The sequence below is a fragment of the Daucus carota genome, chromosome 7 (genome assembly GCF_001625215.2).
Source record: "Daucus carota subsp. sativus chromosome 7, DH1 v3.0, whole genome shotgun sequence".
Lineage (NCBI taxonomy): Eukaryota > Viridiplantae > Streptophyta > Magnoliopsida > Apiales > Apiaceae > Daucus > Daucus carota.
This window is the reverse complement of record NC_030387.2, coordinates 21,535,789-21,561,242: the sequence shown is the minus strand read 5'-3', so window position 1 is coordinate 21,561,242 and position 25,454 is coordinate 21,535,789. Positions and strand designations below refer to the sequence as shown.

The 25,454-nt window shown below is 35.2% G+C and overlaps 2 protein-coding genes and 1 non-coding gene across 3 annotated transcripts in view; 1 reads left to right on the top strand and 2 right to left on the bottom strand.

Annotated features, from left to right (window-relative positions):
- The window catches only part of LOC135147933 (uncharacterized), a 105,980-nt gene that overhangs the window by 60,054 nt on the left and 20,472 nt on the right, over positions 1–25,454 (top strand). The window contains exon 3 of the mRNA XM_064081989.1: positions 16,347–17,057. Coding sequence (XP_063938059.1) covers positions 16,347–17,057 — 711 coding nt within the window. The remainder of the gene's footprint in view (positions 1–16,346; positions 17,058–25,454) is intronic.
- Positions 2,745–7,152, bottom strand: LOC108195703 (CASP-like protein 1). Its single transcript, XM_017362676.2, has 3 exons — positions 6,855–7,152; positions 3,203–3,329; positions 2,745–3,093 (listed from the first exon to the last, which is right to left on the bottom strand). Exons 1-3 carry the CDS (start codon positions 7,094–7,096, stop codon positions 2,869–2,871), a joined length of 594 nt encoding a protein of 197 aa, XP_017218165.1. The 5' UTR covers positions 7,097–7,152; the 3' UTR covers positions 2,745–2,868.
- Positions 13,838–13,944, bottom strand: LOC135148183 (small nucleolar RNA R71). Its single transcript, XR_010286075.1, has one exon. It is a non-coding gene; the product is annotated as a small nucleolar RNA R71 (small nucleolar RNA).

The window sequence follows — 25,454 nt, the reverse complement described above, 5'->3', positions numbered from 1 at the left end:
AGATAACAATTAACTATTTTATATTGAATGTTTAGAATTATTTGTTTATATATTTTTAATAGTTAGTCGATTATTATTACCTATACATTCTTATGTTAGTATTTTATTATAAATTTAATTCTTTTTTTTTTAATTTTTTTATTGATTGAATAATTTTTTTTGTGAATAATTAATATACAATTTTTTTTCTTGTCACATATTATATATTATAAGTATTATTTATTTTTTGTGTTATATAAAATATATTTAAATTTAATTTATTTAACAAAAATATAAAATGCTACTTAGACAATGTATATTTTTTAGACGTTTTTCTTGTTTTAAGTTTTAAATTAATATAAAAGAGAATAATATTTATGTGGTATATATACCCCATAAAAGAGATTAATATTTATGTACTTAGAAGAGAATAATATTTATGTGTTATATGTACCAGATAAAAGAGAATAATATTTATTATATATTCTCTTTAAGTACATAAATATTATATATTTATACCACATAAATATTATTCTCTTTTATGTACATAAATATTATTCTCTTTTATGTGGTATATATACCACATAAATATTATTCCTTTTTAAATTAATTTAAATTTTAAAACAAGAAAAACGTCTAAAAAATATATATTGTCTAAGTAGCATTTTATATTTTTGTTAAATAAATTAAATTTAAATATATTTTATATAACACAAAAAATAATAATACTTATAATATATAATATGTGACAAGAATAAAAATTATATATTAATTATTCAAAAAAAAATTAGTCAATCAATAAAAAAACTTAGAAAAATAACAATTAAATTTATAATAAAATACTAATATTAAAATGTACAGGTAATAATGATAATTTCATTTTTATGGAGAAGGAGAGACTTTTGACAGTTAATACATGTGTCTGTGTTGTCCGCTGTTATTAACAGCGGATATCCTTATGTGTCCGCGTAAAAAACACTCGGAAAGACCTAGTGTCCGCGGTTATTTACATTGGATACCTAAAAAGTTTTCCTTTTGTCCCAGCCGTTGGATCGTTGATCAACGGCTGGGATACAGTGTGTTGTGTAAATGTTCCTTAACAATCAATTGTCAGGGAACATGACCCTTCTATTTTTGTGCATGTTGTATTAAATCTAGAGTAAAGTATATTTTGTGTAATTGTACTTTGAGCGTGACATCACTTTCAATACCGAACTTCTAAAAGCACCACATACAATATTGTAATTTCATTTTTGTTAAACATTGTGGCTGGCCGTCTATTTCCATTAACACCATTACCTATGTTAAAGGCGTCATGGCCTTTTAGACGGCCGCACACATAATGTTACTGGTTGTAAAATACAATATTGCTGTGATTCTTTAAAATTCGTTATTAAAAATGGTGTCACGTACAAAGTGCAAGTACACAAGATGCATTTTATTACACTTAAATCTATTCCTTGATATAAAAGAGTTTTTCAAGCTTTACAAAAAAATACAATATCCTGTAATAAATTGGATTTCTAGTTGTGAATTATTAAAACTTTAATATAGAAGAGTCTTTTTTAATGCTTTACAAGAAAATACAAAGGATATTCCCTAATATTTGGATTTGAAATTCGTAGGCTCATCTTGGTTGCTGCTCCAGTTAATATTATGATGTTAGACTACCTCGGGATCGTAAATTATTCTGTTATCTTCGCGTGAGCTGTAAAAATGTCCGATTATGATGCCTAGAACTCTAATTATGGCCCCAAACTACTGACGTACATGCAAACTGTCAAATATATTTGAATTTGTTGCACTTGCTCAATTCCTTCAAACTTTCTAGTAAGAAACATAAAACTCTATTAATAATATCTAATTAATTACAATATATTATAATTATTAGAATAAAAATATAAAAATATATATTATATAAATAAGCCGCATCTTTTTTTGTGCATGTGGCTTCTAGTTTTTTGGCCTGTGTAGCAGCAATTACTTGTTTGTGTGTGTGTGTCTTCTTTACATCATTGTCAATATGTAATGAAGCTTTTTTACTATGTTTATGCAGTTTTGACTTCTTCAAAGGCCTTATCAGAAGAAAATTAGCATAAGCAAGATTCAGTGGCATATACCAACAACTTCATTTTGTTTATCAGTATACAATCCTTCTTTAATCTGTTATTGTACATGGTCAAAATCTTTTCTGCTCTGAAGTATGTACCATCTTTTAATGAGTTTTGTTCTAGCTCATCATTTTACTTTTCAAATTTTTATTTGATTGAATTTTTGATGTTTACAATTTCTTGTTCAGCTGCAACTAAAATTGTATATTTTCTATTCGCTATTTAATAATGATCTACATGATTTGTATTTCAGTTCGAAGTATGTTGCGTTTATCATTGTCAACTTGTGTAGAATAGTATATTCTTTTTCGTCTTTAGTCATAATGATTAATTTTGAAATCTTAGGTTTGGACAGTGTCTCATGTGCAGAGTGGCATACTCAATAATGATACTTGTGGCCTTATGATCTCTTGCAATATTTGAATAGAACATGACTGTGTTGCTGTATAGGCTTGAGAAGTACTCTCTTATCTCGCAAATCTTCCATTTTCATGCCTTAGTTATTTCACACTACTTAAATATGTATTAATAAATTCTCATGGAGGAGCACAACTCATGCACACCTTGTTACAAGCATAATTAAGACCAGATTACTCGAATTAAAATCAAAATGATTTTATAATGGCTATAGAAATTTGTTCGACACCCACAAGATTAAAGACAAACCAGATGTTTATATTTATCAAAGATTGCTCAGACATTCACGGGAACATAGTACAGATAACACACATTCATGCCAGCACAAAGTCGATTTCATAAATGACGGACATATCATACTCTAGTTGGAAATTTTGCGATACATGGTGAAAACAGAGTGCAAGATCAACATTATGAGAAGTGTGGCAACAAACGACGAAACTATAATGGCGACTGCTGCTTGTTGACAGAATGTATCATATATGTTGCAGATCTTAGTCCAACGAGTATGAGAATTTCCTCGAAGCCCCACGTAAGCAACCCCTGCGGCAGTTCCTAATGCTGCTGCTACAATTGCCAGCATCACCTGCATTTTTTCACCAAAACTTCTTAGTATATTGAAAACTATAGCATGTTTCTGATTAATATATGTACACATTTATGAATTACATGTTTGAGAAAGAAGGCAGGCTCACCACATCCATGGCAACAACATATAAAGCCAAAATTTTGGAGTAGACTGGCTTTGACAATGCGGAGATGCTGAGCAAGGTGGTTATGATGCTGTACAGACCGGCTCTGAAGAGTCCAGCTACAAAGTATCTGCAGTGTTTTACATTTTTACTTGATTAGTAAACTTTGATAAAGATAATTATATATAAAATTACCTGTTAGAGTTCTTTATACGTCTATTTATTTTGTTTTACTATTGAATGTCTTGCAAACGCAAATATGAGCTTGACTGTGCTAATTTTGTCCTGCTTCTGAAATATTTGGGTTAAATAATATAAAATTTTACAAAAAATGTTTTTCATTGGACTAGAGCCCACCACAGCCTTTACTTTGGCTCCGCCAGTGCGGCTCTATGCATGATGATAGTGTTAAATTTTATATTTCGCTGCTGATGACAAAATTAGTGCAAGAACAGTTATTATTAAAATTAAATTATTTATGTCGTCCGTGTTCATTAACAAATGTTATTGCATGAGTAGTTAGAACATGGAAGTGTTAATATGAAAATACAGTAAGTGGAACATGACCAAAGTGATACCAGGAAATATAAAGGATCCACAATAGGACGAACCTTAATTAATTAATGTTCAATTAAAGAGGTAAACTATTGAGAATTTTGAGATTTTGTCTGAATTATTAGATGATGCAGGCATGTGTGGCATGTATGTATATATGTGTTTACATGTATAAAAAAGAACAAATTTATCCGAGCTTTGCGACGATAGATATCAAAGAAGCAAGGATAGAGAGTTGGTGTGCTGCGCCAAATTACATGAAGCAGAACAGGGGGATAAAATTAGTGATACTCTTAAATCCTTAAGACAGATAATTGATGAGACATTTTAATAGACATTTTAATAGATGTGAAAGATAATTTTCTCCCTTTCAATAATTTAATGCTTCACAAACAATTTCTCCCGAAAAAACTCTCTCACTCATAAAGAATCAATTGTATTTCAGTTTATTGTGAATTCAAAATCAGGAATTGACCCATTTTTCAAAAATACTTGAAATTTAACTATATGACCTCACCAAAAATACATCATCACCATCCAGATTTAGCATATTCATATTACGAGCTCGACGAGAAAGATTAACGTTTTGAGATCTTTATAGGATCAAGTCAATTGATAATATGTATCAAAATTACTAACTAGACCAGTAGTGCATTATTTTTTTTTGGGAGTTCACCATATTTTCAAATATATATGAAATTTGATATAAGTTATCACAAAATTCGTTAAAACCATGAAGATATACTAAATCGATTTAGCTTTCAAATTTCACTTTTGAAAAAAATAATATTATAAATTTTATATTGGTCGATAATTTGAAATGATTAACAAGTTCAACTATTATTTATTAAATTCTATCAAATTAATAGATATTTATTTTTAGAAAAGTAATATACAATGGTATCAAATTATAATAAAGGAAAGATTGAAAAAATAAATGAAAAAAATAAATGAAAACGATTTCAATGACAATATTAATACAAATATTTCTTCGAATTCTTGAAAGAAACTCGTGAATATCAATAATTAGTCTTTACATATATAAATTATTTTTATGTTGTAGTCATGATTGATGCTTGATTGTGTAGAATTAGATATTAATTGTTGGTTAATGCTACGACTACAATATATAAATAATTATAATTTATGTTTTTAATAAATATAATTATTGAATATTATAAATGCATGTTGTTTGAGTAATCAATTGGCTCAATAAATGTTCATAATGATTAAACATATACATAAATAAGTTATTTAAATATGACAAAACAATAATTTACATACATACACTGGCACATATGATTTTAACAATAATTTACATACATACATAAGCACATATGATTTTATATTTGCTAATTATAAAGATTCAATTCTAATATTATATTCGGATTTATTGATACACTAGAAAAATAAAAGTCTTTTATGTTGTTAAAGTGAGAATAATAAATTAAATTTGGGTTTTGTTTGAATGTGTTAAAAAGTAGGGAGATTTGGCCAATTTTAACATATGAATTATGACATTGACAATTAGCCAACATCTTATAAAATCGAGAATTTGTTCAATAGAATAAAAATTAAAGACATCGGGTCAATTTTAGTTGATAGATTATGATATTCAATGATTTAATATCAACTTAGACTTTTATCCTCAAAAACTAATTTTCATTAAAATCAACTTATATTAACGGTAGTGTATATTCTATTTTGTTGAATATTATGCTTGCAAGTATTTATAACTTTAGCTATGTATTATTAATTGTTTTTAATCGATATAAGATCATTGTAAGTTAATATGGGCTTTAATAATAAAATCACTCATTATTTATAGCTTATTTAACCGAAGCTAAAAAATGTTTCTCAATTCTGCATTCAAATGTGTTAATTTTTAGTGTAATTTTTGTTAACATGTCGGCGGCATTTTATTAATAAAATTTTAATCCTTTTCTTTTAAATGTAGAGTCACTATCCTACAGCGTGAAATTATATAATTAGTTTGATGAGCTATATTATGAATATTGTGTAAGTAGGTAATGTCTTATATGAAAATCATATATATATTAATAAATAATTATTTTAATATACCTGAAATGTTGCATAATATTTATCAATAAAAAAATAATCAAGAATATTATAATTACATGATGAATAAAAAAATTCTAGAAAATGACCCGTGGCACGGATTATTATGCTAGTTATTTAATGTCAATTGTGAATTTTTAACAAAGAAAATTAGTATATGTTTTTATTAATTATATTTTTTATTTTCTTATATTAAATAATAAAATAACTAATTTTATATTTTTAATTCTTTCAAACCCTTTTTATGAAAAGATAATTAGCTTAGAATCTTTCATTTGAACTTTGATTCTTGCCCTTCTAAATTTAATTTTTTTTATTTATAGCGTGTAACATTCTACCTTAAATGATTTTTACAATATTTAAATTGAAATATTTAAGGTATTATATTATTATTGCAAGTATATATGTATTATTCATGTTTTTTTTAGAAATAACATTGTTATATAATATTATGTGAAAATGTTACTTTATTGTCAATCAAATTTTTAAAAAATTATAATATAATAACATAAAAATGTTAAATATTATAATTAATCATTATTTATTAAAGATATTATTTTGTTTTCAATAATATAGAATAAAAACTAAATAAATTATTTTATTGTATATTTATAATTAACATTTAAATTAATATTTTGCATATAGCTAATAGTTTTAGCTAATACCACTAGAGTATTACAGGCTAAATTTTTTTTTAGCTAATGATATTTTAGCTAACAGTTTCATCTTTAGCTTTGGAGATGCTCTTAGTAATTAAAGAAGCAAGCTAGATAGAGTTGTGATTTAAAACGATTGGAATTTGAACACTAAGTATGGTAATCGAGATTTACCTCAATCGCAATATTCAAGAGAAAGCGTTAGGTAACTCAAGTATCAATGTTTTTACTGAACATATACATATGCAGCAGCTAGGTCCTAATATATGCTTCCAGCACAAGTGCACAACTGAACATTAAAATTGTTTGGCAACTGAGATGTGTACGTGCGTTTTGCAGAAATGCATGCAAGGCAATGAACTTACACAAAGGCCGGCGTATCCGTAAATCTGGTAGTGTTAGGCACCGATCCAAATGGCGGAAACGGAACCAACTCCTTCTGTTTGCTGGTAACCATCACCACCACAGCTGTGAGCGAGCCGAGAAACAACAACACCCTCAAAACCACCTCCACCACCGCCGACTGCTTGCTGGTGGTGGCCGAAGCACGAGGCGGCGAGTTCTTGTACTCTGATGGCGCAACACTGCTAGTCATAGACGATGCCATTATAGTAGATGATATTCAGCTTAATGAAAATACGTGGCCAAGGAAACTGCATATATAGTACTTCCTCCGTCCCATGATACGGTCTTTTTGGAAGAATTTTTTTTCCCAACAATACTTGTCCACTTTTAGTTTCCAATACAAATATATTGACATTATTTCAAAATTACTTTTATTGAAAGTTGTATAACAATTATTTAAGGTTGAATAAGAGTCTACATTCATGCATTTATTAGGGGTACAAGTTAGAAAATACTCTTATCTGTTTTTTAATATATGACGTTTGACTTTTTGACACACACTTATAAGTGCTTTGACCGGGTAGTTAAAAGTATTATTATCGAAATTTTCTTTTTCTGAATAAAAATATATAACCAAAATTTTAATTCACAAAAAAAATCAATTAAAAATAATAATTTTTACTAGCCGGTCAACCCACCTAAAGATATGTGCCCAAGTCAAAAAATGACATATAAAAAAGACCAAGGGAGTATTATCTAAAATATGAGTAATTTTTTTAAAAGATACTTGTATTGTGGAACGGAGGGAGTTATAGAAGATGCATGTGTACGTTGGCTCACGATTGGTTTATGATTTCAAAGGGTTGAATAGTACTACTACTTATAGGCGCCGGGGAGATGGGGGGTGGGAGATGTGAATGGACGACTCTTGCTGTTATGTAAACGACACTACACGCTACAGTAGCTTTCGTCCATATGATATGAGTACAAGTATGAATATAGTTATTGGTCTGCTGCCAATTTTGAGCAGAGATTCATATTTTCACCCTTTCTATTTTTGTGCATGTTTTTACAAAAAAACATGATCAATAAAAACCTTCCTTCTCAATAAAAGTGGTTGTTAGTGTGTATATACATACTAGAAAATCTCTTAATTTAATCTAGGGTTGCGCTTTGTAGTTCATGCTATAGAGCAAGACACACATTAACTATCAACACGTAATTTCAAACATTCATACTTACAAAATTAAATTTGATATTTTGTTTATTACTGTATTATATAATTCTAGACAAAATTAAATTTGATATTTTGTTTATTACTGTATTATATAATTCTAGACAAAATTAAATTTGATATTTTGTTTATTACTGTATTATATAATTCTAGAGTCAAGTTCTATGGAGTACAAAAAATATTGGAGTATTGGAGTACAAAATTGATACAATATAATCTAGTCATTTTAATCTTATTTTTTTTGTTCTACAATATTTGTAAACATCCGACAACCTGCAGATTATGTTCTACAACATAAATATTGTAATCAAAAGATAAAACAGTGACTTTTATAAATCGTAGGACATTATGTTCTGCAATATAACTTATAAGCAGAACAACAATATTAATGCTTGTTAAAGTTGAAAGATATTAATGATTAATTGACAATTATGTTTAATACTACATATAAATGATAAATTATATATAAATTTGGGTAATCATAGATATTATTTATGATTAAACTAAAAAATTATTATTTGTACTACAATACTCCAATGTTTTAATGTACTCCATATAACTTAACTCTATAATTCTAATCATTTATATTTTTTAATAATGTTGAAATAATACAAAATCATAAATTTATTATTTCATATCAAATTGGCTGATTTTAATTAGAAAATTAGTGTATATGTAGGGGGGTCTCAATATTATTTGTGCGATGAAATCAATTAAAAATTATCATATAAAATATGACAAAGATATTATTCTATATTCTCACATATTTTTGAAATAAAATATTATATTATTATAAATATAAAATTTAAAAGATAAATAAAAAATAAATATATAATTAATATTTTGATAAAATTTGAGTGGTTTTATGTACATACACGAATAATCATATAAAATTTAAAGATAATTAATGACATTAATTATGGCTTATCATATGTGCCCATGTTAGTCATTCCGTTAAATTTATTCCCACTTTTTTTTACTCCCATCGTTTCAAAATACAAGTCTCTTTTGAGAAAAAAAAATATTATTTTTATATTATAACTCAAAATAAGCAAATATTAAAAAAATTACCAAACAGTTACCTGATTTCTATCACAATACTTTTCTTACCAGCACTTTTTCTGATATCACAATTTTTTTAACAGCACTCCCAAACAGACCTTTGGTGAGCATAATAGATTAATTGATTTACCGAGAGATTATTTATCATTCACAAATTCATTTGCTTATACGAAATGAACAATTTATGCATGAAATATCCAAAAATAATTATTTCAGAGGGACTATCCAGGAATCAAAGTCAAACAAATAATCAAGGTAGGGAGAAATGTTGAGGGTCTTGGTGCCACCTAAGCTGTCGTGTGTACATTATTTTTAATTTTATCTAAATTAGACTTTGAATTATGTATAAACACCAAACAATATGCGTATATAGAACTTGACAAAATAACACAAAAATAGAGATAAGTGTGCAAATATTTTTAATGTTGAATTCTATTGCGAAGTCAAAGAATCAATAAAATGTTAAAAAATATAGTTGTCCACCTTAAATTAATTAGAGTATCTCGATTCTCATGAAGTACTTTTTAATTAACAAGAGTTTCCAAAACCTATCCATGAATACTCTCAAGAAGATACTGAAGAAGTGCACAAGGACAAGAAAACCATGAACCTTCTGTTTAATGGTCTGGATCAAGAAATGATTGATATTGTTATCAGTTGCACAAGTGCAAAAGAAGTTTGGGACATCATCAGCACCATCTGTGAAAAGAATGAGCAAGTAAGAGAAAACAAAATGCAGTTGCTGATTCAACAATATGAGTCATTCCATTTCAAGGCTGGTGAAAGTTTGAGTGACACATTTAACAGATTTCAAAAACTGTTAAATGGTCTGAAACTTTTTGGAAGAATATATCAGGTTAAGGATTCAAACTTGAAGTTCTTGAGAGCTCTTCCCAAAGAATGGAAACCCATGATAGTCTCTCTAAAAAACACTCAAGAATTCAAAGACTACACTCTTGAGAGATTGTATGGAACTTTGAAGACCTATTAGCTTGAAATGGAACAAGATGAAGAGATAGAGAAAAGCCAAAAGAAAGGGTATTCATCTGTGGCTTTAGTTGCATCTCTTGATGAAACAGTCAAGGACAAGGGAAAATCTCAAGTTGAAGAAACCGAGAAGTTGGTCAAAGAAGAGAACTCAGAGTCAAGCAAAGGTAAAGGAAAAGATGTAGCTGATTCTGGTGAAGAAAGTGATGGGATTGATGAGCACTTGGCCTTCCTGTCAAGAAGATTCTCCAAACTGAAATTCAAGAAGAATTTCAATCCTGCAAAATCATTTAAAAGCAATTCCAAGCATGACAGAAGCATGGTAGATAGATCCAAGTTTAAGTGCTTCAACTATGGAAATGCAGGTCACTTTGCAAATGAATGCAGAAAACCAAAAACTGAGAAGAGGTCCTGTTAAGAAGAACTTTGTCAAAGGTGAGAATGATTCCTCTCAGACCAGTGAGAGTGTTAACAGCATTCATAATTCCAATAACAAGACTAAGAAGAAATTGGATGTTAGTGAGCCTAAATCAGAAGAGACTAAAAAGAAAAAGGGAAATAAAAATGGTAAGATTGGAGTCAATAAGCACACTAATTACACACCCAATGCTAGTGCTCCTAGGAAAACTTGTAGTAAATGTGGTAGTGTAAATCATCTATCTGCTAATTGTAAAACTGTGATTGCTCCTAATTTACCATTGCCTATTCCTATGCCATTTGTTCCTCACATGAACTTATCTGTTATAAACATGATGCCTGGTTTATTGCCTCACAATTCATATTCTCAGACTGGCATGCCTTATATGTTCAATCCATATTTCAATGCCTTTAATATGCCTCAATTCCATTCAAACTTGCATGGTATAAACAATGTATGCATGCCTCAAATGCTTGTGTCTAAAAGCAATGTTGAAATTCCAATTTCTCAACCAAAACCTAAGATTGAACCGCTTCAATCCAAAGGAAAGTTGAGAATGAAGGAAAAGCTGTTAAGACTAACAAATCTGGACCCAAAGCAATTTGGGTACCAAAATCAACTTGATCTGTTTTTGGAAATGTGTGCAGGGAAACCATAAGAAGAATTTGTGGTACTTGGATAGTGGATGCTCCAGGCACATGACTGGTGATTCTTCCCTGCTCACAAAGTTTGTAGAGAAAGCTGGCCCTAGCATTATCTTTGGAGATGACAGCAAAGGATATACTATGGGATATGGCTTGATAGCAAAAGAGAATGTCATCATAGATGAAGTTTCATTGGTGTCTGGTCTTAAGCATAATTTTCTTAGCATTAGTCAACTTTGTGACAAAGGATACAAGGTCAATTTCACTCCTGCAGCATGTGTTGTCACCAAAGGAGATGACAGCAATGTGGTACTAATTGGACAAAGAAAAGGAAATGTGTATGTAGCTGACTTCAATTCTGTCAAGTCTGAATCAATCACTTTCTTTCTCAGCAAAGCAAGCTCAGATGACAGTTGGCTATGGCACAAAAGATTGTCTCATTTAAATTTCAAGACATTAAATGAGTTAGTCAAGAAGGATTTGGTAAGAGGGATACCAAAGCTGGAATTTGATAAGTGGTATTTATACACACTTATAGGCCTTCATTTCCACTTAAATTGGTTGGTTGTACTTAAGTGTTTAGTGTCTTTTGATGTGTTTTTAGTGTTTTTCTGTGCAGGTCACGAGTTGAGGTGATGAAGTGATTTTCTCTCATTTTAGGTTGTTTTTGGTGCATTATTTGCAAGAATAGAGAATTGTGGATTCATCACGACTTGGGATTTTGTGGGTACATCTTCTACAAACCCTCACGAGAACGCACTCGTCCACTAGAGCTATCTAGGGGTTTAAAGGGCTTGTTGCATGTGCTAAATGCAACCGTGATCACCTACGGAAGTGGTACTAGAGCGAGGAAGGGCATGCACGCGAGAACGAGCTAAAGAACGAAGAAACGGGCTGCCAGTGGCAGACAGTAGCGCGCCCGCGCTAGATCTTAGCGCGCCCGCGCTAGCTACTGTCCCACTAGCGCGCCTGCGCTAGTTTAGCGCGGCCGCGCCCAGCAGAGTTGTTCCGGGCCGATTTTTACAGCTTTTCTGATGGATTTTAGCAGCGGTCGAGGCCCGGTTGACTTGGTCAATGTATTTTATTTTCTCATGTGTAAAACCCTAGCCTCCAAGTAGTTTTAGAAAAGAATAATATCATAGTTTAGTTTTTTGTAATCAAGCACATTATCAGTTTTGTAGTGGATCGTTCTTCGCGAGGAAGTGACAGTTTCGAGCGAGATCGTGAACATCAAATCTGTAACGTTGTGTTCTTTATTATTAATTCAAGTACTTTTATTCCGCTTAATTCTCGTATTTTATTTATCATGTTTTCATTAGAACCCATGATGTCGATTAGTTCGATTATGAACTAACCGCCTTCATGGGATTCTAATGGACTTATCGATGTAGTCTAGTAAAGAATATTAATTACTTGATTTTGTGACGTACGTTGATTTCTTTGCATGCGCCGTGCTTATTCTTCTTAGGAGCGTAGCTAACTTCTAAGTTGTTTGTTAATTCTTTCTGAAGCGAGAGTGGATGATTGAATTTAGAACTATGCCATGTAAACATAGGATTATGTGAATGAAGCATAATTTGTGGTAGACTTGAACTATTTTTATCACCCTGTGTAATCACGATAGACGACTTGTTACTAAACCTCTCTGCTTACACTACCGCTATGGAGATATAGGGTCTGAGCTTTGTTGGTGTCCATGAGATCTCTGTCTTAATTGCGGATTTTGATTGGTATGATATGTGTGCAACGAGAGTTGGCATGTATTACTTTCGTGTTGTCTGATTAGGATCAGCAGTCGCATGTTAATCAGTAATTTCAATTCTAGATGAATTCGATAATGAAGTTAGAATCCCATGTGTTTTCCTATTCTGATTTTGATTAGTAAATTTAGTTATTAGTATAAAAGAACACATCCTTGTTAATTGTCTTAGCAGTGAAAATTACTCATACATTGTTGCATAGGTGCGTATTCTTAATTCACCAGTCTCTGTGGGAACGAACAAATATATTACTTGTGATCACGTGCGCTTGCGTGTAGATTTTTGCGAACAAGATTTTGGCGCCGCTGCCGGGGACTCGGTGTTAATTAATTAGTTTATGTACTTGTCATCAGTGTGCATTAAAATTCACTGACTAGGATTCTATTCTCTTCTCACTTTTCTTCTTTTCTTTATTTCAGGTACTTGAGTCGCGTTTATGCTAACACGTTCTAAAGCTCGTAAGGAAGCAATTGATTCATCTTCTTCTTCTGATTCTGAAACAATGACAGAACCTGAAGCACAACCAGACAGTAAGGCATTGAAGGATTTCTCTATGCCAAAGATCGATGATATCCAGTCAAGCATTGTCAGGCCTGCAATCGCAGCCAATGCCTTTTAAATCAAACCAGGAACTATTCAAATGGTCCAGAACTCGGTACAGTTTGGGGGTTCTCCTACTCAAGACCCTAATATGCATATACGTAATTTTATAGAGATCTGTGACACTTTCAAATTTAATGGAGTTTCTGATGATGCTGTGAAGCTAAGGCTTTTCCCATTTTCACTGAGAGATAAGGCTAAGGGATGGTTGCATTCTTTACCATCTGGCTCTATTACTACATGGGAAGATCTAGCTCAGAAATTTCTCACTAAATTCTTCCCCATGGCAAAGACTGCTGCACTACGAAATGCTCTATCTCAATTCTCTCAACAATCAGGAGAAACATTCTGTGAAGCCTGGGAGCGATATAAGGAGATGCTAAGGAAGTGTCCCCATCATGGCATGCCGGATTGGATGCAAATAAACTGTTTCTATAATGGTCTTGGGCCTCAATCCAGACCTATGCTTGATGCTGCTTCTGGAGGTGCGCTATGGGCTAAAAGTTATGAAGAAGCTTATGATCTTATTGAAATGATGGCTGCTAATGAATATCAGAACCCTACTCAAAGACTTACTCAAGGGAAGGTAGCTGGAGTTCTTGATCTTGACACGTCTACAGCTATTGCTGCTCAACTTAAGGCTCTCACGATGAAAGTCGATTCTCTGGCTCACCAAGGAATTCAACAGCCAATCTCAATTTGCGAATTATGTGCTGGTACTCACTCTACTGATCAGTGTGCCATTTCTAGTGAATCAGCACAATTTGTGAGCAACTTTCAGAGAGGTCAACAGCCTGCTCCAGCTACTTACCATCCTAACAACCGAAATCATCCGAATTTCAGCTGGAGTAATAATCAGGGTTATAATCAGCCTCAACAAGGATTTCAACAGGGACCTAAACAGTATAGTCAGGCTGGAACTTCACAACAGTATGCACCTAAACAGCCATATCACCCTCCGGGATTTCAGAATCATGGGCAATCAGCTAACGAAAGGTCTGACATGGAAGAGCTAAGACTCATGTACAAGAGTCACGCAGTAACTTTAAAAGCCTTGGAGACACAAGTCGGTCAGTTAGCTAATGCTTTATTAAGCAGACCACAGGGGAATCTCCCTAGTGATACAGAGGTACCAGGTAAGAGGGACCCTAAAGAGCAAGTCCAATCCATTACGCTGAGATCTGGAAAAACTACAACAGGGCCAACCTCAACATTAGTACAAGATCAGGATGATGAACCGCAAGAAATTCCAGCAGAACTTCCTTCGAATACAATTGGCATAAAACCTAATGTTGAAATGGATAGGGCTATCCCTGCAGCTGCTCCGGTGTCAAAGCCATTATATCCACCACCTCCGTTTCCTAGGAGGTTAAAAAAACAGCAGCTGGATAAGCAATTTGGTAAATTCCTTGAAGTTTTCAAAAAGCTTCACATCAACATTCCGTTTGCAGAAGCACTCGAGCAAATGCCTAGCTATGCCAAATTCATGAAGGGTATTCTTTCAAAAAAGCTAAAGCTCGAGGAGTTAGAGACAGTAGCTTTAACGGAGGAATGTAGTGCTGTGCTTCAACAAAAATTACCACCTAAGCTTAAAGACCCGGGAAGCTTTACTATCCCTTGCACTATTGGGAAGTTCTCTTTTGATAAGTGTCTGTGCGACTTGGGAGCTAGCATCAATCTGATGCCTCTATCTATCTTCACACAACTTGGCTTGCCAGAGCTCAAGCCGACAAACATGTCTTTACAGCTGGCTGATCGTTCGATCACATATCCGAGGGGTATAATTGAAGATGTGCTGGTCAAGGTTGATAAATTAATATTTCCAGCCGACTTCGTGATTCTTGATTTTGAAGAAGACAAAAGAATTCCTATCATCTTGGGTAGACCTTTTTTAGCCACCGGGCAAACTTTGATCGATGTCCAAAAAGGGGAACTTACAATGAGAATACAAGATCAGACGGTCACGTTCAACGTATTCAATGCAATGAAATTACCAACTGATGAGGAATCTTGTTTCAGTATGGATGTACTTGATACTACGGCAGAAGCTAATAGCCAGCGGGTTTTACAGAATGATGTATTGGAAGCAATCCTTACCAATGATGAGGAATTGGACAGTGAAGAAGAATTGGAAGAAATCCATCATCTTAACTCATCACCTTGGAGAAGGAATTTTGAACCACCTGTCGAATCTCTTGGCTTGGAGGAACAAAAGGAAGATCATAAACCACTACAACCATCAGTGATCGAAGCACCTAAACTTGAACTTAAACCGCTACCGGATCACTTGAGGTATGCTTTTCTTGGTGAAAGTTCCACTCTTCCTGTTATTATTGCAGCTAAGTTGTCAGGTGAGGAAGAGGAAAAACTTTTGAGGGTGCTAAGGGAATTCAAAACAGCAATTGGTTGGACTATAGCTGATATCAAGGGAATCAGTCCATCCTTTTGTCAACACAAAATTCTTATTGAAGAAGGAAGCAAACCTTCAGTGGAACAACATAGAAGGTTAAATCCTATCATGAAGGAGGTTGTAAAGAAAGAGATTCTTAAATGGCTCGATGCAGGTATCATATATCCAATTTCAGATAGCTCATGGGTGAGTCCAGTACAATGTGTGCCTAAGAAAGGAGGCATGACAGTAGTAGCCAACGAAAAAGGGGAACTTATCTCAACTAGAACTGTCACTGGTTGGAGGATTTGCATGGACTACAGAAAGCTGAATAAAGCTACAAGGAAGGATCACTTCCCTCTGCCTGTTATTGATCAGATGCTTGACAGGTTGGCTGGTCATGAATTCTATTGCCTGTTGGATGGGTATTCTGGCTATAATCAGATTGCTATTTCTCCGGAGGATCAAGAAAAGACAACCTTTACATGCCCTTATGGTACCTTTGCATTCCGAAGAGTACCTTTTGGCTTATGTGGTGCACCAGCCACCTTTCAAAGGTGCATGATGGCAATATTCTCAGAGATGATCGGCATCAATGTGGAGGTATTCATGGACGATTTTTCTGTATTTGGAACATCCTATGACGAATGCCTCACGAATCTGAGAATGGTTCTTAAGCGCTGTGTGGAAACTAATCTGATTCTCAATTGGGAAAAATGCCATTTCATGGTGCAAGAAGGAATCATATTGGGACATAAAGTATCTGCCAAGGGACTGGAAGTTGATAAAGCGAAGGTGGAAACAATTAAAAATCTTCCTCCACCACTCTCGGTTAAGGGCATCCGAAGCTTCCTTGGTCATGCAGGTTTCTATCGGAGGTTCATCAAGGACTTCTCAAAAATTTCCAAACCTCTTTGCAATCTGTTAGAGAAAGACATTCCATTCAAATTTGATGAGGAGTGCTTGGAAGCATTTGAATTTTTGAAAAAGAAGTTGACATCAGCACCTATCATCACTGCACCTGATTGGAGTAAACCATTCGAATTGATGTGTGATGCCAGTGATTATGCTGTAGGAGCTGTACTGGGCCAGCGTACAAGTAACGTGTTTCATGTTATCTACTACGCCAGCAAAACTTTAAATGATGCACAGTTGAACTACACTACTACAGAAAAAGAACTTCTAGCTATTGTCTTTAGCTTTGAGAAGTTCAGGTCTTATCTTCTTGGAACAAAAGTAGTGGTATACACTGATCATGCAGCCATTCGGTATCTCATTTCAAAGAAGGATTCTAAACCAAGACTAATTCGTTGGGTTCTATTACTCCAAGAATTTGATGTGGAAAGGCACGAAAAATCAGGTAGCGGATCATTTATCCCGACTAGAAGATCATAGCAAACAAACTACCGACAGTATTCTAATTAATGAATTCTTCCCAGATGAACAGTTGTTTGGGGCTGAGGCCGAAGAGCCATGGTTTGCTGACATTGTAAATTATCTGGTGAGTAAGGTCATTCCTCCAGAATTCTCTTATGCTCAACGCAAGAAATTCCTTCACGATGTGAAATGGTATATTTGGGATGAACCCTTTTTGTTTAAACAAGGAGTCGATCAAATTCTCAGACGGTGTATCCCTAATAATGAAGTTGAGGGAGTTTTGCGCGAGTGCCATTCCACTGGTTATGGAGGCCATTATAGCGGAGAGAAGACAGCAAAGAGGGTACTTCAAGCAGGTTTTTACTGGCCAACTCTGTTTAAAGATGCTCATCAGTTTGTGTTGGGTTGCGATCGATGTCAACGTACAGGTAATATTTCTAGGAGGAATGAAATGCCTCTTAAAATGCTTCTAGAAGTCGAAATATTTGATGTTTGGGGTATTGACTTTATGGGACCGTTCGTTTCGTCTTGCAACAACCAGTATATTCTATTAGCAGTTGATTACGTGTCTAAATGGGTGGAGGTGAAAGCCTTACCTACAAATGATGCTAAGGTGGTCTTGCAATTTCTTCAAAAACAAATCTTTACACGTTTCGGAGTCCCTAGAGTCATTATCAGTGATGAAGGCTCTCATTTCTGCAATCGGAAATTCACAACCTTGATGACGAGGTATAATATCAATCACCGGGTTGCTACTGCTTATCATCCTCAAACGAATGGTCAAGCTGAAGTGTCTAACAGAGAGATCAAACGCATATTAGAGAAGGTGGTTAACCCTTCTAGGAAAGACTGGTCCTTGCGATTAGACGAGGCTGCTTGGGCTTATCGAACAGCTTACAAAACACCATTGGGTACTTCTCCATTTCAGTTAGTGTTTGGGAAAGCTTGTCACTTACCAGTAGAATTGGAACATAAAGCTTATTGGGCACTAAAGAAGTTGAATTTCGACTTACAATTAGCTGGAGAGAAACGCATGATGCAACTCAATGAGTTGGAGGAGTTCCGCCTCCGTGCTTATGAAAATAACAAACTCTACAAAGAGAAGGTGAAAAGATTGCATGATCAGCGGTTGATACAAAAATCTTTTGTGGTAGGACAATTGGTTCTATTGTATAACTCTCGGTTGAAGCTGTTTCCCGGGAAACTCAAGTCACGCTGGTCGGGACCGTTTACAGTCAAGACGGTATTCCCCCACGGTGCGGTAGAAATCTATGCCAAATCACCGGATGAATCATTTAAGGTTAATGGTCAACGGTTGAAGCCTTACTTTGGAGGAAATGTGAATCGTAAGGTACAAACCACGATTTTTCAATCGGAATCGGATTAATTCTGGACTTCACGTCGAGCTAACGACGTTAAACAAGCGCTTCGTGGGAGGCAACCCGCGCATTGTAACCATGTTGTACCTTTGTAAACCTCAAAAACGCAAAAAACGAGAAAATTTGGCCCTGGGTGGCAGACACTAGCGCGCCCGCGCTAGTGTCCCGCGCGCCCGCGCTAAAGTGTACAGCGCGCCCGCGCTACACTTAGCGCGCCCGCGCTACACTTAGCGCGGCCGCGCTACTGTCTGCCCAGAAGCCCGATTTTCTCCCAAAAATATTTTATTTTCCGTTTTTAAAAGCCCACAATCCTAATATTGCATGCCTAGCCCGAAATATATCCTCAATAACCCTACTTCAGCTCTCAAATCCCTATATAAACACGAAACCCATCTCTAATTCCTATTCTAATTCTATAAACCCTACTTATATATATACACATCCATACACACAACCACCATCAAATCTCTCAAACCCACTACACACAAATCTCTTGCAACTTTCGATCTCTATCAATGGCACCCAAAAGAGCCCGAAGATCACAAGGACCAAGCACCCAAGCCTCTACATCTAGCGATTCTTCCTCGATGGGTGAGGTTGAATTCACCTCCGATGGTGCACGAACCGAGTTTCAACGGCTTATGAATAAGTCGATAGTCAAGGAGAGGGGATTCTTACCCACAGCTGAAGATGGGGATCTCATAAGCATGATTCAAGAAAGGGGATGGGAGACTTTTTGCGAGGCTCCGGAGGCGGTTCCCTTGGCCATTATTCGCGAGTTCTATGCTAATGCCAAGGAGAATCGCGATGGTTTCGCGGTGGTGCGAGGAACCCGTGTGGAGTATAGTGCGGAGGCGATCCGTAGAGTGATTGGGGGGCGTGCCAAGCGCCGTAATGAAGAAGATTGGGTTGTAGAGAGGATTGGGCGTGCCAAACGCCGGTTTGACGAGGATCCGGTTGATCTCGATAGGTTGGTGTATGATATGTGTGTGCCGGATACGAATTGGAAGATGACGGCACCTCCTTTGCCGGCACATGTTTCTTTTCCAGCAGCCGCTTTGAACCGGTATGCGAAGGCGTGGAACGCCTTCGTCTGTGCTAACATCATGCCATCTTCACATGGGCATGAGGTGACGGTGGATAGAGCTATTCTGCTCTTTGGGATTGTCTCGGACAAGTATATTGATCTGGGACATGTGATTCATCAGGGGATTCTGAGGTTCTTACAAGGAGGAACCACTGGTGCCATTCCGTACGGCACAATTGTTACAAAGCTATGTCGAGCAAGCGGTGTTCGTTGGCCAGCCAACGAGCAATTACAGTTGCCAGCAGCACCTATTGATCATTCGGCGATCAGCCGGATGACGGAGTGGGAAGGAGGAGTTCCCCACCCTCGAGGCCTCGGGTACATATATGATGAGATGCCAGGGGGACGTCCAGGGTTCATTAGGAGGGAGCGTACTAGAGCTTCTGGAGCTGGTACTTCTCAGACGGAGAGGAGCTCCGAACCGATGGGAGATGTTCATTATCGCCGGCTAGCGAGACGGATGGACACTATGCATGACATCCACCAGAGGTTTGCATTTGACTTGACACAAGCTCTTGGTAATGCTTTCCAGGCACAGGGGGTCACAGTTCAGTGGCCAGTATTCGGAGCAGGGATGCAGTATCCTCCACCTGATTCACCTCCAGCAGAGGAGGGGGAGGACTCGGACTCCGAGTAGGTATGTGGGTGCTCTAGCCTTTTTACCGCTTTCAATGGGGACATTGAAAATTTTAAGTTTGGGGGTGGTAATCTAACGAAGAGCATAATTATGTTTATTATTGCATGTGTTAGTTAGTTCATGTAGTTCACATTTATTTTATTTTGCTTTGATTATTTCTCACGTTTTTTTTATTTTTTTTTATATTTTCATGTTTAGAGCTAATTGTCGTAGTTAGTATCACGAGCATTTGCATGAATTATGAAGTTAAGCCAAGTTAATTGCCTATGATGAGTTATGTGCGTAGTTCTTGATTAGTAATTTCAATTGCAATGCTAGGTTAGTACTTGGAAATTGCTTGTGTTTGAAATTGTAATTCACATATGTTCTTGAGATAGGATTTAGACGAAATTCCTTGAATTCTAGGATTGAATTGAGCACCCTTCAGCTTAGGTCTGTAAATCTTAAGTTTGGGGGAACTGAGGAGTAGATATACCTTTCTAAAAAAAAAAGAAAAAAAAAAGAAGAAATAGTAGTAAATAAATTCACTAAAAAAATAAGTGGTAGAATTAACTAGGTTGAGCTCATTAGTACTCGAGTAATTAAGTCTGAGGGGACTTTGTGCCTAACAACCTAAAGCCCTTCGTGGTTTGGGATTGTTGACCCAACGCTCGCTACATGGGTACTAGTGCATAAATCTTTAGGGATCTCAACCATTGCACAGTTAAATAAACCACTAGAATGGAGTGAATAATTGGTGTGTGAAGTCTTGTGGTGTTCGTAACGCATTTACACTGCGAAGCGCTCTGACCGTAGACCGAGCAATGATTCACCAATAATAAAAAGAAAAAAAATATATATAGTGAATAAAATAGAAGGGTGTGGACATTCTTTGGGACCTTGGCTTTTAGTTGGACTTGAGTGACGGGGTGTTAGTTTTAAACTTTTACGATTCTTGATTGGGATTCCGTGGGAGTAGTAGTTTTTGTCTTGTCTCAATAAAAGAGCATGCTTGCACACACTGGCACTCCACACTTGTAAATAGAAGAGTAATTGACTTAGTAGCGAGAGAAGTGAAATTCGAGAACATTAGCACAATCTGAGGTATTATAATTGGCAAGGCGATTACTTCATAGTTCACTCATTCATCACGTAGTTGCATTCATGCATTGCATTGTATTATTGTATAGTGTCGTCGACGCTTGAGGACAAGCATCAGTTTAAGTTTGGGGGTGTGATAAGTGGTATTTATACACACTTATAGGCCTTCATTTCCACTTAAATTGGTTGGTTGTACTTAAGTGTTTAGTGTCTTTTGATGTGTTTTTAGTGTTTTTCTGTGCAGGTCACGAGTTGAGGTGATGAAGTGATTTTCTCTCATTTTAGGTTGTTTTTGGTGCATTATTTGCAAGAATAGAGAATTGTGGATTCATCACGACTTGGGATTTTGTGGGTACATCTTCTACAAACCCTCACGAGAACGCACTCGTCCACTAGAGCTATCTAGGGGTTTAAAGGGCTTGTTGTATGTGCTAAATGCAACCGTGATCACCTACGGAAGTGGTACTAGAGCGAGGAAGGGCATGCACGCGAGAACGAGCTAAAAAACGAAGAAACGGGCTGCCAGTGGCAGACAGTAGCGCGCCCGCGCTAGATCTTAGCGCGCCCGCGCTAGCTACTGTCCCACTAGCGCGCCTGCGCTAGTTTAGCGCGGCCGCGCCCAGCAGAGTTGTTCCGGGCCGATTTTTACAGCTTTTCTGATGGATTTTAGCAGCGGTCGAGGCCCGGTTGACTTGGTCAATGTATTTTATTTTCTCATGTGTAAAACCCTAGCCTCCAAGTAGTTTTAGAAAAGAATAATATCATAGTTTAGTTTTTTTGTAATCAAGCACATTATCAGTTTTGTAGTGGATCGTTCTTCGCGAGGAAGTGACAGTTTCGAGCGAGATCGTGAACATCAAATCTGTAACGTTGTGTTCTTTATTATTAATTCAAGTACTTTTATTCCGCTTAATTCTCGTATTTTATTTATCATGTTTTCATTAGAACCCATGATGTCGATTAGTTCGATTATGAACTAACCGCCTTCATGGGATTCTAATGGACTTATCGATGTAGTCTAGTAAAGAATATTAATTACTTGATTTTGTGACGTACGTTGATTTCTTTGCATGCGCCGTGCTTATTCTTCTTAGGAGCGTAGCTAACTTCTAAGTTGTTTGTTAATTCTTTCTGAAGCAAGAGTGGATGATTGAATTTAGAACTATGCCATGTAAACATAGGATTATGTGAATGAAGCATAATTTGTGGTAGACTTGAACTATTTTTATCACCCTGTGTAATCACGATAGACGACTTATTACTAAACCTCTCTGCTTACACTACCGCTATAGAGATATAGGGTCTGAGCTTTGTTGGTGTCCATGAGATCTCTGTCTTAATTGCGGATTTTGATTGGTATGATATGTGTGCAACGAGAGTTGGCATGTATTACTTTCGTGTTGTCTGATTAGGATCAGCAGTCGCATGTTAATCAGTAATTTCAATTCTAGATGAATTCGATAATGAAGTTAGAATCCCATGTGTTTTCCTATTCTGATTTTGATTAGTAAATTTAGTTATTAGTATAAAAGAACACATCCTTGTTAATTGTCTTAGCAGTGAAAATTACTCATACATTGTTGCATAGGTGCGTATTCTTAATTCACCAGTCTCTGTGGGAACGAACAAATATATTACTTGTGATCACGTGCGCTTGCGTGTAGATTTTTGCGAACAGAATTCTCCAAAGATGGTCTGTGTGGAGCTTGTCAGCAAAGAAAGCAAAAGAGAAGCTCCTTCAAAAGTAAATCTCTTTCATCAATTGTCAAACCTCTTCAGCTCTTGCATATGGATTTGTTTGGACCAGTCAATATAATGTCCATTTCAAAGAAGAAATACTATCTAGTGATTGTTGATGATTTTTCAAAATTTAGTTGGACTTTCTTCCTGCATTCTAAGGATGAAGCTGGGAAAATCATTATCAATCATATCAAGGCATTAAACAACAATCCAGATGTCAAAGTTGAAAGAATGAGAAGTGATAATGGGACAGAATTCAAGAATTCTGTGATGAAAGAATTTTGTGAAGATAAGGGAATTATTCATGAGTTCTCTGCACCAAGAACTCCACAACAAAATGGAGTGGTAGAAAGGAAAAACAGAACTCTCATTGAGGCTGCAAGAACCATGATTAATGAAGCTCAACTTCCAACCTATTTTTGGGCCGAGGCTGTGAACACTGCTTGCTTCACTCAAAATATTTCTCTAATTACCAAACCTCACAATCTAACTCCTTTTCAACTCTTTAAGGGAATGAAGCCAACAATCAGCTTTCTTCATGTATTTGGATGCAAGTGCTATGTTCTAAGGAATCAAGGTGAAAATCTTGAAAAATTTGAAGCCAAAGCAGATGAAGCTATCTTTGTTGGATATTCTAATGAAAAATCATTTAGAGTATACAATCTGAGAACCAACATTGTTATGGAATCAATTCATGTAGTTTTTGATGATAAAAAGATTCAAGGATTGACAGATGAAGGATTTCATGACAATCTCAGATTTGAGAATGAAGGTGAAGGTGATCTATATGACAGTGATGATGATTGTGATGATTCTGTTCAGAATGCTGGAGTTAATCCTAGAATTAATATTCCAACTGGTGAGATCTTGGTACAAGAGACAACTGCCATTTGGCAACTCAACTGAAGCATCAGTTGAAACTACTTAAGAAGCATCAGTTGAAACTCCTCAAGAATCATCAGTTGAAAGAATGTCTCAAAATTTCAATCAATCTAGAAATAATGAGATGTCAAATTTAGGGGGAGCTTTTCAACATAGAAATCTGAACTATAACAATGAAGCTACATCATCAAGACAATCACTTCCACCTCAGAGAAAGTGGACAAGGGATCATCCTTTTGAATTAATTATTGGAGATGCAAATGCATCTGTACAAACAAGAAGAGCTACTCAAGATGAGTGTTTATACAGTGCATTTCTTTCACAGGATGAGCCTAAAGTAATAGAAGATGCTCTCAAAGATGCTGATTGGGTTCTTGCTATGCAAGAAGAATTAAATCAGTTTGAGATAAACAAAGTATGGAAGCTGGTACCCAAGCCTAAAAATAGAACAATTATAGGCACAAGGTGGGTATTCAGAAACAAAATGGATGAGAATGGAGTTGTCACCAGAAACAAAGCAAGGCTTGTGGCTAAAGGATACTCTCAATCTGAGGGAAATTATTTTGATGAGACATTTGCACCAGTTGCAAGATTGGAAGCCATAAGAATCTTCTTGGCCTATGCTGCTCATGCCAACTTTAAAGTTTACCAAATGGATGTCAAAAGTACTTTTCTCAATGGGGAACTGGAAGAGGAGGTGTATGTGAGTCAGCCTCCTGGTTTTGAAGATCCAAAATTTCCAGAGTATGTTTACTTTTTATTGAAAGCACTTTATGGTTTAAAGCAAGCACCAAGGGCCTGGTATGACATTCTATCTCAATTCTTATTAGATAATTATTTTTCTAGAGGAACTGTGGATAAAACACTATTTTACAGGAATGTAAATGGTGCTTTTATTTTAGTTCAAATTTATGTAGATGATATAATTTTTGATTCTACAGATAAGAAACTTTGCAAAAAGTTTGCTAATCTAATGAAAAGTCAGTATGAAATGAGCATGATGGGAGAGCTCACCTACTTTCTTGATTTACAAGTTAAACAAGTTAAGGAAGGTATATTCATAAATCAAACTAAGTATATCTATGATTTACTTAAGAAGTTTGATTTAATGGATTGCAAAGAAGCTAAGACTCTTATGCCAACTGCCACTAAATTGTAGTTAAGTCCTAATGAGAAATCTGTAGATATCTCTAATTATAGAGGCATGGTTGGTTCTCTTTTATACCTTACAGCTAGTAGACCAAATATTATGTTCTCTACATGCCTCTGTGCTAGATTTCAATTAAGCTGATCCTAAAGAATCACATCTTATTGCTATAAAAAGAATATTCAGATATCTCAAGG